The sequence below is a fragment of the Plecotus auritus genome, assembly GCF_963455305.1.
Source record: "Plecotus auritus genome assembly, chromosome: 4".
Lineage (NCBI taxonomy): Eukaryota > Metazoa > Chordata > Mammalia > Chiroptera > Vespertilionidae > Plecotus > Plecotus auritus.
The window spans coordinates 105830762-105843219 of NC_137775.1; the positions used below are offsets into that span (position 1 = coordinate 105830762).

Consider the following 12458-nt stretch of genomic DNA (forward strand, 5'->3'; position numbering starts at 1 on the left):
ATATATTGCTCACTTTATTTATTTTTTATTTTTTTTTAAATATATTTTATTGGTTTTTTACAGAGAGGAAGGGAGAGGGACAGAGAGTTAGAAACATTGATGAGAGAGAAACCCCAATCAGCTGCTTCCTGCACACTCCCTACTGGGGATGTGCCTGCAACCAAGGTACATGCCCTTGACCGGAATCGAACTTGGGAACTTTCAGTCCGCAGGCCGATGCTCCATCCACTGAGCCAAACCGGTTAGGGCTGTATTGCTCACTTTAAAAAGTAACATTAAAGCTCTGGCCGGTTTGGCTCAGTGGGTAGAGCGTCGGCCTGCGGACTGAAGGGTCCCGGGTTTGATTCCGGTCAGGGGCATGTACCTGGGTTGCGGGCACATCCCCAGTGGGGGGCGTGCAGGAGGCAGCTGATCGATGTCTCTCTCTCATCGATGTTTCTGACTTTCTGTCCCTCTCTCTTCCTCTCTGTAAAAAATCAATAAAATTTATTTAAAAAATAAATAAATAAAAAATAAAAAGTAACATTAAAAAATAACATGAATATGCTTTTGCTTGATTTCATGATAGGTGAAAGTTTTCTTTGAATGTCCTATAAATATTTTGTTTAAAAGATAACAGAGTGTGCTTACAATGTAACCAATGCAATTCTGTCAGGAGTTGTGAGAGGACGGCCCCCTTGCTGCAGTAGGTCCCGCTTTCCTGATGCGAGAGAAGCATTTCAGGAACTGTTTAAAGTTATAGGCCTTTGTTCACATTCACCTGTTCACAGTTAGTTTGAGAAGCTTCCTGAATGCAGAGCTGTGCAGCCCACGGGAGGCCCAAGGAGGACCAAGCCATACAGGGAGGCCTTTGCCACTGGGAGGGCACACGTCTTGGGGCTCCGGGATGCTGCCCGGCATACTCTAAAAGCTTGGGACTGTCTTTTGAGTACTTTCCACAACTGATACATAACAGTATGTGCTCAGTAAGTATGTGTCTTGGAATTAATTAAAGTCATCCCTAGCTTCTAAACACATAAACTAATAAACACAGAAAGGAGCCACAGAGCTGAGAGCTGATTGGGGGATATTTCTTTCAGATTCGGTACAAAACCAATGAACCTGTGTGGGAGGAAAATTTCACTTTCTTCATTCACAATCCGAAGTGCCAGGACCTTGAAGTTGAGGTATTTTATTTGCATTCTTAATAGATTTATTGAAATATAATCAACATGCAATGAACTGCACATATTTAAAGTGTATGATTTATGGCTCCATCACCATAATCAGTAATTGTTTTTAACTTTAAACTGTTGATTGGATGTTATTGGATCTAGAAATGCAGTTGAACTTGTGCATTGGCATCATATTGTCAACCTGCTGACCTTACTGGTTCCGTGGTGTTTCTGAGGGTCCTTCAGGATTGCCTTCTGCACAGCAGTCGTGTCGTCTGCTAAGAAGGACACTTCTGCTTCTGTGTTTCCACCTGCCGCCTCTGCCTCCCTTGCCTCGCCTTGCCCTTCCGGCCTCGGGCCTCTGTGTGAGCGGACCCCTGTGCCTCCTCGGGTCCAGGGGAGCCTTAGACCTTCGCCGTGAAGCCTGAAGTTTGAGGGCGTTGCCTTCTCCTGCCACGAGATGGCTGAGAGTTTTGTCAGAAGTGAACGTGGAATTTTATCAGAGGCTTCTCTGCAGCTGCGGAGGGAGTCATCTGGCTTTCCCGAGTTTGTAAATATGGTGCAGTACATTGACGGTTTCAGATGTTAGATATTGCACACCTTTATTTGGTTTTCAAGTTTTAACATTAGGGAACCTCACAAGCAAATCTTTATCAGGGGATGAGTTCACTTGGTCATCACGTTGTATCCTTCTTACGAATTTGATTAATTTGCTAAAATTTTTTTTAAGTTCTTTATTGGTTAAAGTATTACATGTTTCTCCTTTTCCCCCCCCATTGACCTCTCCCCAGCTGCCCCCAACCCCCAGCACATGCCCTCACCCCACTACTGTCTGTGTCCATTGGTTATGCTCATATGCATGCACACAAGTCCTTTAGTTGATCTCTTACTCCCTCACCTCCTGCCTTCCCTCATAGGTTGGACAGTCTGTTTGATGCTTCTATGACTCTGGTTCTATCTTTGTTCATCAGTTTATGTTGTTCATTATATTTCACAAATAAGTGAGGTCATGTGATGTTTATCTTTCTCTGACTGGCTTATTTGCTAAAATTTTGTTAAGAATTTTGCACCTGAGTCCAGAAGGACACTGGTCTGTAATTTTGTTTCTCTGGCTTGTGGGTCAAGATGGTGATTGTAGGAAGAGTTGGGAGGTTTTCTCCTTTATTTTTCCAAGAGTCTGTGTAGAATTCTAATGCTTGCCCACCTGATGAGATGATTCCTTTATCATTATAAAAATTTCCTTTACAATTCATTTAAATTATATTCTTTACTCTGTAATCGACTGTTTGATATTAATATAGCTATCACATCTTTCTTTTTATTGAAGTTAACATGCTTATTTTTTTCATCTTTTTAAAAATCTACTTGTAATTTATATTTAAAGGTGATGTCTTATAGACAGCATACAGTTATTGTTGATGTGGTTGGGTTTAAATCTGCTACCATGCTATTTGCCCATTTGTTATCTTTTGCTTTTTTAATCTGATTTCTTTTGGATTGAGCATTTTGTATTGGCACTTGATTTTCCTTTTTGGCTTACTAGCTATAGCTCCGTGCTTGGTATTGCATGTATTAGTGATTACTCTAGGGTTCCGGTCCCTCTGTTCTGCACACTGGCCTCCCCTTACTTGGTCTCCAGAGGTACAAGGACCTTCCAGGGCATGTGTCTGTTTCCACTCTCCCATAATATATTTTATTATTTTTGCCTTAAACAGTCAATTATATTTTTTTTTAAATATATTTTATTGATATTTCACAGAGAGGAAGGGAGAGGGATAGAGAGCTAGAAACATCGATGAGAGAGAAACATCAATCAGCTGCCTCCTGCACACCTCCCACTGGGGATGTGCCCGCAACCAAGGTACATGCCCTTGACCAGAATCGAACCCGGGACCTTTCAGTCCACAGGCCGACGCTCTATCCACTGAGCCAAACCGGTTTCGGCTCAATTATATTTTAAAGAGCTTTCTAAAAATCTAGAAAAGTAGTTTTTCCTATTATTCTTACTCTTCCAGCAGAAGCAATTTCCCTTCTACCCAAGGCCCCTTTAACAGTTCCTGCAGGGCCAGTCGATGAGTTCTTCCAGTTCTTGTGTGTCTGGAAAGTCTGTTTCACCTTCATGTTTTCACAAGATATAAAATTTTGGGCTACCTGTTTTTTTTCTTTCACTTTCTTCCCTCTTAACATTGTTTCTGATGAGAAGTCTGAACATTTCTTCTCCCATTTTTCCCCCACCGAAAATGTCTAATCTGTCAATCCCATCCTGTGTATTTTGGACTTTCCAATGTTCATCTTAGCAGTTGAGTTTGGATCTTTTGTTTTCCATGTCTTTCCTCTGCCTTCCTGTGTGCGTGTAGTCTGGGTGTGACAGCTTCTGTGCCGTGTCACCAATTCCATTGTCTGTGTGGTTGCTGGATCTGTGGGTCATATATTACTGCTTCTTCGGTTGCCTGGTAATTTTGCATGTTTGCGTGCTGGGTTTGTATGTCTTTAAATATTTTGGAGCTCTATTCTCATTTGGAGGGAAGGTACTTGGGAATACTTGGAGCCTTTTGAGCTTGATTTAAGCTTTATTAGGCAGCCCGACAGCCTCTAGCCTTGGGGTCTGGGGGCCCTAACCTGATGCCCCACACGTTACCAGGTTTTCTGCAGCCCCATGTGCTCTGGGGATTGTCCTCTGCTCCTCCTGGGCTTGGGTCCTCCTGTGGTTGCTCCCTCGCATGTGCCCATTGGCTGAGAGGCAGGGGTCCTCGGGGCCTCCGGCTCTCTGGGGCTTCCTCCTCTCTGGTACCTCCTGCTCTATGACTTCTTCTCCCTGTGTCCTCAACACAGGGGGACCACTGGCCTCTGTGGGATCCCCATCCTGGCACCATGGCCTGGACTCTCCAGGCAGTGACCAGGTCAGTTGTCAGGCTCACCTCACTTGTTTTTAAGCTGAGGCGGGATGTTAAATTCGTTTCCTGTTACTCCATCATGCCAAAGCAAAAATACCCTACAGGCAAATGACATCCTCAGAAGGAGTTGGCGGCTGCTTCTTGGATTCCGCCTGCAGTCCCAGTGGTTGTGTGTTCGTCCTCCTCTCACCTTACCTTAGATAAAGGACAGTGGATCACACAGCTTTCATGGTCATCCCAGGGCGGGCGCACAAACATCCAGTCTCAGCTATGCTAGTTCCCATGTTTCTTTTTTGCAAGGCCTCCTTTCCAACAGTCAGTCTTTGAGAAGTTTAAGGGCCTGTTTGCGCTTTCTCTTGTGCAGCTCTGATGGGTTCCTCAGCCCCTGAGACCTGAGGCCTGAGAAGCATGTCCTGCCTTGGGGCCCTCATGTCTTTCCCACAGAGTGGCTGGTCACTGCCGTGTTCATTGTTCTCTGCGTGTTTTATGTTTTCACATCCCCTTTTATTTTTTTTATATTCTTTTTTTTTATAGAGGAGAGGTTTTATTTATTTTTATTGATTTCAGAGAGAAAGGGAGAAGGGGAGAGAGAGAGAGAAACATCCGTAATGAGAGAGAATCATTGATGGGCTGCCTCCTGCATGCCCCCTATTGGGGATCGAGCCTGCAACCTAGGATGTGACCCAACAATCAAACCATGACCTCCTGATTCATAGCTCAACGCTCAACCACTGAGCCATGCTGGCCAGGCCACAGTTATTTCTTTTAAAAATGCTTTAGCCTTGACCGGTGTGGCTCAGTTGGTTGGACTTCATCCCATACACTGAAAGGTCATCAGTTTGATTCCTGGTCAGGGCACATGCTCAGGTTGTGGGATCAATCCCCAGTTGGGGTGCGTCTAGGAGGCAACCAGTCAATGTTTCTCTCTCTCTCTCTCCCCCTTTTCCTTTCTCTTTCTCTATAAAAATCAATAAAAACGCATTTAAAAAATAAAAAAGCTTTTGGATTACAGGTTATAAAGAAATTAGCAATCAGGCATCTAGGTTTTTATCTTCGATGACTTCTTTGACCGTCTCATGGAGCCTGTGGAAGCTCTTCCTCTGTTTGGTTATAAACTGTTCTGTGTTACAGCCATCTGACAGGAGCCATTCCTGTGGCAGAGGTCATGCCGCAGAGTATCACTCAGGAGGCAGGAGTTGCCCTGCATTTAGAGGAGATACTGTAAATTTTTTAAACAAATGTGTAGATTTTGAATAGAGAAGGCTTAAAAGACACCTAGAAATTTTTTCTCCATAAACAAGTGTCACCAGTCGAACTTGACACATCATACAAATGTGCATGGTCATCATTTTCACAGGGTTTAAGACGGTTTTTTCTATTCTTCAGGTTTGTTCAGATTGCTGCCTCTTAACTTGAGGTTCTCCTAATGGACTCCTAACCATGGTGTCCTTTTTCGCTCAGAAATGTGTGATGAGGAAGTGACAGACACATGTGATGTAGATGCAGTGTAACATCACTCATTACAAGGTTCCCTGTCTTCCCAAGGAGGTTTCTTGTGGGGTTAATCATTTAAGGAAACACTGCCTAGAAGGAGATGGTTGAAGTGTGTTTTTAAAGACTGGATTTGGACCTTTCTACGTTGTGTCTTTATCCGCGGAGCTCAGTGTGTTCTGTGGTGTGTTTCCAGGTCAAAGATGAACAGCATCAGTGTTGCCTGGGGAACCTGAAGATCCCACTCAGTCGTCTGCTCACCAGCGATGACATGACCATGAACCAGCGATTCCAGCTCAGTAATTCAGGTCCAAACAGCACTCTGAAGATGAAGGTCGCCCTCAGGGTACTGTCGTCTCCTAGGGGAACACGGGGTGCACGGGCACAGGCCACCATGGCAAAGCCCTCAGGTGCTGCTCCACGGTGGGCAGCACAGCCACGGGCTCGGGACAAGGTGGACAGTGGGCATGGCAGGGGAGCTGGATAACATGCCCATGTGGGAACTCAGGGAGATGATGGAGGCCTGGACTCGACTTCCAACAGAAGCAGAGTGTCTGTCCAGGGGGCTTGAGCAGCCCCGGATCCACTCGCCTTCAGGTGAATGCAGTTGACCACTTTTTATACTTTTGGCCCAGAAAGTCTGCTGTCGGGGTCAGCAGAGTTTTCTGCTAAGATTAAATCTTCAATTGTCATTCAGAAGAAAATTTAATAAAACTACAAGATGGTAGAAATTACCAAAAATTTTCTGTCCAAAAAGATAATAATTCATTTGTAAGCACCTAAGGGTATATAGAAAATAAAACCGGCAAACATGTGAGAGACTGCTGAAACCCACTAATTTTAAAAATGCAAATGAAAATGGAGAACCGCCTTTTTAAGGAATTAAGACAAACTTGGTGTATGGGGTGCCGTGGAATGTGCTCCGCGTCCCGATCAGGACCTGGTGGGCACAGCCTCTCCAGGCTGTATCTCCAGGCCATAGGTCACAGAGCCCTGCACCAGAGCCCCTGGAAACCCGACCTTCAGGTAAAATGCACCATGTGGGGAGACCATGAACATGAAGCTGTTTGCTGTAGCTTTACTTTGTAAAAGCAGGAAAACACTTCCAGCCATCACAGTGACCATGGAATGCAGGAGTGTATGGAGTCTAACTCTGCTCAGTGGACTATTGTGTATGTTAAAAGTAAATATTAAGCCCTACCCAGTTTGGCTCAGTGGATAGAACGTTGGCCTGTGGACCTAAAGGTCCCGGGTTCGATTCTGGTCAAGGGCACATACCTTGGTTGCAGGGTCCTCCCTGGCCTGGGCCGTCCGTGGTCAGGACTCAACCAACTGATGTGTTTCTCTCTGTCTTTCCCTCTCTCTTCCACTTTCTCTACAAATCAATGGGAAGATATCCTCAGGTGAGGATTAAAAAAAAAAAGTAAATATTAAAGACTAGCAAAGTGAATGAGGGCTGCTCCCCCATGGATGCTAGGAATATGGGGTAACTTTGTTGGGTGGAGGTGTCCTTGACTCTCATCCTTCCCCAGGGTTGCTGATGGAGGAGAGACTATTCCACCTGCGTAGGACGAGGGACCAGGCTGTGCAGGGCGGCAACTCAGGCTCTTCCATTAATAACATCACCCACAACTGTGCAGAAATTTGTGCAAATGGAAGAGGCTGAAGGGAATACACAGAAATGATGTGTGCATCATAGAAGTGATACTTAGATCACTTAAACTTTGTTTTTTAAAGGTTTTTGTAACATTGTATTACTTTAATAATAGAACAGGTGAACAGGTAGGCCAGACTGTCTATATTGTTTTATGCTAAGTTTTAAATGATTTGGCAAGTGAATAGATCTAAAACATTCATGTATCAGGCTATTACAGTGTCACTGGTTTTAACTTGTTTATTTCCACCTCTAGGTACTCCACCTTGAAAAGCAAGAAAGGTCTCCAGACCACCAACACTCAGCTCAAGTCAAGCGGCCCTCCGTTTCCAAAGGAGGGAGAAAAGTGTCTGTCAGGTCTCAGGTGTCCGTGCCACCAGGCGCTGGGGACAGCAGCCCAGCCCCGCCCACTCCAGTCCTTGGAGGCGGTGCGAAGCCCAGCGTGGAAGATAGAGCCCAGCCTGCAGAGGCCAGCCCTCAGGGGCCTCGAGACCTGGGCAGAAGTGCCTCTAGCCTCCATGGCAGCACCACCGGCTCCCCCAGCCACATGTTCATCAAGGAGCCCACCCCCAGCATAGCCTCGGACATATCGCTGCCCATCGCCACACAGGAGCTTCGGCAGAGGCTGCGGCAGCTTGAGAAGTAAGGAGATGCTCTCTTGCTCTCGCCCAGGCAGCGCACGCCCATGTGCTGTGAGGGTGTGTCTCACAGCAGCTGAGGGGCTCGGGCGGCACCCTTTCACAGGGAAGCTTGCCGTTTTCCAGGCCTCCTTTCGGCTCATTAAGGGTTAAATGGTAATGGGGTAGCGAGTCCCTGAGTCCCCTGAACTGCGAGGCTCTGGTGCTGCTGCCCTCAGGGCAGGAAGGTGGGTCCAGAGCTGAGCTGCCGACTGTGGGTGCAGGGCCTGTTCGACTGTGGGTGCAGGGCCTGTTCGTTTCAGTTTGCTCAGCACCCACTGCTGGTCCCCGTTACTTTTGATTTCTTACTTAAACCCCATGATTCCTAGATAAGGAGCAAAGCAGCCTGCAGGCTCCACAAGCTTCAGATGTTAGTCTTGTCCCCTCAGCGGAAGGAAGGAAGTTGCCTTTGAGGTGAAGCGTGTGTTCCTGCTGTCGGGATGCAGGCACCTGTGTGACTTCTGTGACACACTCAGTGCACTGGTCTCCTTCGCACCTTCTCACCTCCATTATTTTTGAAAAAAGAAATCAGCCCCTCCTCTTCTCTTGCTATAAAAGGAAATAAAATTTTAAATAAGAAACCACTTTTTCTCAGGAGCTGGTCTTGGGGGACCCTGAGCCAGGCAGTCGTTGGTTATCTTAAGGTCTGTGCTTTGACCTTGAGAAACAGAAATCGAGGGGGGTGTTGTAATGTCACTGATGTCCTGTCGGTGAACATCAGAGCCAGGATCGTGGGGTTCTGAGAACAGATGCGGAGATGTGGGCAGTGACAGGCCCAGAGACCACAGCAGCGGGTTTGTAATTAGGAGACCACTGTGTCTCCTTTTACTCTGGAGCTTACGTGAAAGGGCTCTGCTCTGAATAATTAAGTTGTGTTGGCCTCCGCTGAAGAGTGTTTGATGGGTGACTTGTCCTCAGGTTCGGTTGTGTCCTCTTAGTCTGCATGAGTGAGCTTGGCTTTCCTACCGGTTCGGGTTGGAGCGGTGACTTGGGGAGTGTCAGGTCCGGGCAGAGCTGTGACTTCCTGCTTTGTTTCCTCAGTGGGACGACGCTGGGACAGTCTCCCTTGGGGCAGATCCAGCTGACAATCCGGCACAGCTCGCAGAGGAACAAGCTGGTGGTGGTCGTGCACGCCTGCAGGTGAGTGGCCGCTCCCGCAGAGGCCTCCCTCCGGATGCTCGCCTCCCCAGGCGGCCTCCGTTTCCTTTTAAAGAGCAAAGCAGCTGGATCTCCTGTGCCCGGTGTTTATTCCTCTTCCTTCTCAGTGTTGCTTCCTAGACATTCATAACCACTGGGTTGCTTGGCAACACACCCTGGAACTGTGGGTACGTTGCCACTCCCTGCTGTGGGTGTTTAGATGGTCTAAATAATGAGTACACTCAGTAATGAATGTATTTTCTTTATGGAAGTGTTTTTTGAGGGTTACATTTCTAGGAGTAAACTTATAAATTCAGAGGACCTAGCAATTGATGGGTCATGGTCAGTTTTGCCATAGTCTTTCCAGGAGACCTGGACACCGAGGGGCCTGGCTTGCCTTTCCCCGCGTCAGGAAGGGGTGTGACGTGAGGTAACAGTGTGATTAATGATGACGGTCAGGAGCTATTTCTCTCTTATGTGACTTGCCTGTCTCTGTAGTCGTTGTGATATAAGTGTGTTTATGTAAATATTTGATTCTTAAAAAGCTGTTAGAAACAGAAAAATAAAATTAGTGACATTAGGAACATGACTATTGCTGTGGAGTTCAGCTCAGGGCATATGTGTTCAGCACCTGCTATGTTCTGCTGATCACCACTGGGAGACACAGTGCAGGAGCTGGGTTCGAGAATGCCAGCCCGGTCCCTACCTAGTTGCTCAGGTCCGTCAGTAAGTGAATAATGGGAAGTGGCTGCATACAGTCAGTACAAACAACAGTCAAGTTCCTGTGGCTTATTGCTGGTCTTCAAAACATGACCAAAGTTCAAAGACCCAAAACACTTCTAGTAAGCATTGAGGTAAATGTGAGCTCCACACACATTTAAGAAAGATGAATTAAAACAAGTGAGATCATTCATTTCCCAACCCGCTTATTCCACTTTCAGCTCATGAGTAAGCATACTGCCTTTCCTTGCAGCTCAGGGCACGAGGTGGGCACCAGCCCTGAATAGGATGCCCCTCTATCTGGGGCCACTCAAACCTGCACCTGTCTCAGACATGTTAGGCCACTCACACCTGCACCTGTCTCACTCGGACATGTTAGACAGGCCACTCACACCTGCACCTGTCTCAGACACGTTAGGCCACTCACACCTGCACCTGTCTCAGACACATTAGAGAGGTCACTCACACCTGCACCTGTCTTAGTCAGACACATTAGACAGGCCACTCACACCTGCACCTGTCTCAGTTAGACACATTAGACAGGCCACTCACACCTGCACCTGTCTCAGACACATTAGACAGGCCACTCACACCTGCACCTGTCTCAGACACATTAGAGAGGTCACTCACACCTGCACCTGTCTTAGTCAGACACATTAGACAGGCCACTCACACCTGCACCTGTCTCAGTTAGACACATTAGACAGGCCACTCACACCTGCACCTGTCTCAGACACATTAGAGAGGCCACTCACACCTGCACCTGTCTCAGACACATTAGAGAGGCCACTCACACCTGTACCTGTCTCACCCAGACACCTTAGAGAGGCCACTCAGGCCTGTGCTCACTCAGACACGATAGACAGGCCACTCACACCTGCATCTGTGCTCAAGACACGTTAGGCCACTCACCTTGTGTGCACATCTTTGGGATATTGGAGGAAACCAGAGTCCCCGTAGAAAATTCATGAGACACAGGCGAAGGTGCAAGCTCCACACAGCAGTACCAAGGGAATTTTTTTCTCGTGAACTTAACAGAACGACAGTCCTCGAGGTCCTGCTGTAGAAAGTATGATGTGTTGCTGATTGTCATCTTTCTAGATTATAATGCCTGCTGCTCTTTGGTTTCCTTTACAAGAAACCTCATTGCCTTCTCTGAAGACGGCTCGGACCCCTATGTTCGCATGTATTTGTTGCCAGACAAGAGGAGGTCAGGGAGGAGAAAAACACACGTGTCAAAGAAAACACTGAACCCTGTGTTTGATCAGAGGTATGGACTTCACTCACCTGGGGCAGGTGTTGGGGTAAGCTAGGAGGGCCTTCCAGTGACAAAGCATTGGTGCCCACCTAGCACTGAGAAGTAGAAACTCAGATTAGTAGGCGTGAGCTGGTAAAATACGAGGGTACTCTGAATTTCATGCAGAAGTGACGAGTTGTGAACGTGGATGGCGAGACGAGTGATTAGATAAAGAACTGAGTTATACATCAAAGCCGAGAATATTAAAATGCATATAGTTCTTAAAATAATAAACCTTTATAACATCGTAAAATATAACATTCTCATAAAAACAACCAGTTTCCAAAACAATTTTAAAAGTGAAAAGAATGACGTAATTGTTTCAGATTTGCAAATCTCTTTCATGGTGTGGCTTAACAGAGGCTCATATCTGCTTCTGTGGTCAGTCTGACGTAGCTGCTCCTGAGAGGTGCTCAGGCACTTTAAGAGTCTCCATCTGCAAGTTTGGTGTCTTACTCGACAGTCCTGTGGCTAAAACCACCAGCATTTGGGGAAATAAGATTGCATGGTATCGATATCTGCTAATTCAGTTTATACTTCCTCTTTAAAGGTATTAGACACATCATGTTTTTATTGACAGGAACACACCAAATCCTGGTGTGGGCACTTTGTATTCGTCAGTGTTCTTTCTCTGTAGCAGCAAAGAATTTGAAATCCACATCCAGGTTTGGGTCTCTAGCTGCAGTGGCTCTGTGGCAGCACTGGCCATGTCCTTCCCAGGTTGAAGGCCTTCAGCTCTCTGGATTGCCAGAGACCCTGCCACATGCGAACCACGCACATCGTTTCGAGGACCTGCCTCCCCGAAGGCATTTTAGTTTGCGGCCTCTGCCTCCAGCCCCTCACAAGGCTTTGAAGTTGCTCTCCTTTAGTCTTTAGGGAGAGGGAGCCTGGCCGTGGCTGTGGAGTCGAATATAACATCTGCGATCCCACATCCTAACTGCCCACCTTGCACGTGGGAGCCGCAGGCCAGAATCTTCTCTGACGTTCTAAACCAGGGGTGGGCAAACTTTTTGACTCGAGGGCCACAATGGGTTCTTAAACTGGACTGGAGGGCTGGAACAAAAGCATGGATGGAGTGTTTGTGTGAACTAATATAAATTCAAAGTAAAGGAGGGGGGGGGAGGGGGGGAGCAAGAGAACCCTCCGCTCTTTCAGCTCCGCGGGCCGGATAGAACAGCCGAACGGGCCGGATCCGTAGTTTGCCCATGGCTGTTCTAAACCCTGGAAAATACTTTGATTTTTTGTCTTTATGAAATGCAGGCCCCAAACATCTAGCACGAGAGCCCTGTTTTTTTGTTTTGTTTTTTTAAATATATTTTATTGATATTTTACAGAGAGGAAGGGAGAGGGATAGAGAGCTAGAAACATCGATCAGCTGCCTCCTGCACACCTCCCACTGGGGATGCGCCCGCAACCAAAGCACATGCCCCTGAC

General features: G+C 46.8%; 1 protein-coding gene across 2 annotated transcripts in view; it reads left to right on the forward strand.

Annotated features, from left to right (window-relative positions):
- ESYT2 (extended synaptotagmin 2) overlaps positions 1 to 12458 on the forward strand; it is an 83014-nt gene that overhangs the window by 67654 nt on the left and 2902 nt on the right. For both annotated transcript variants that reach the window (XM_080664849.1, XM_080664848.1), the window contains 5 exons: positions 1080 to 1166; positions 5736 to 5885; positions 7450 to 7835; positions 8912 to 9010; positions 10866 to 10997. In XM_080664849.1, the coding sequence (XP_080520975.1) occupies positions 1080 to 1166; positions 5736 to 5885; positions 7450 to 7835; positions 8912 to 9010; positions 10866 to 10997 (854 nt within the window). The remainder of the gene's footprint in view (positions 1 to 1079; positions 1167 to 5735; positions 5886 to 7449; positions 7836 to 8911; positions 9011 to 10865; positions 10998 to 12458) is intronic.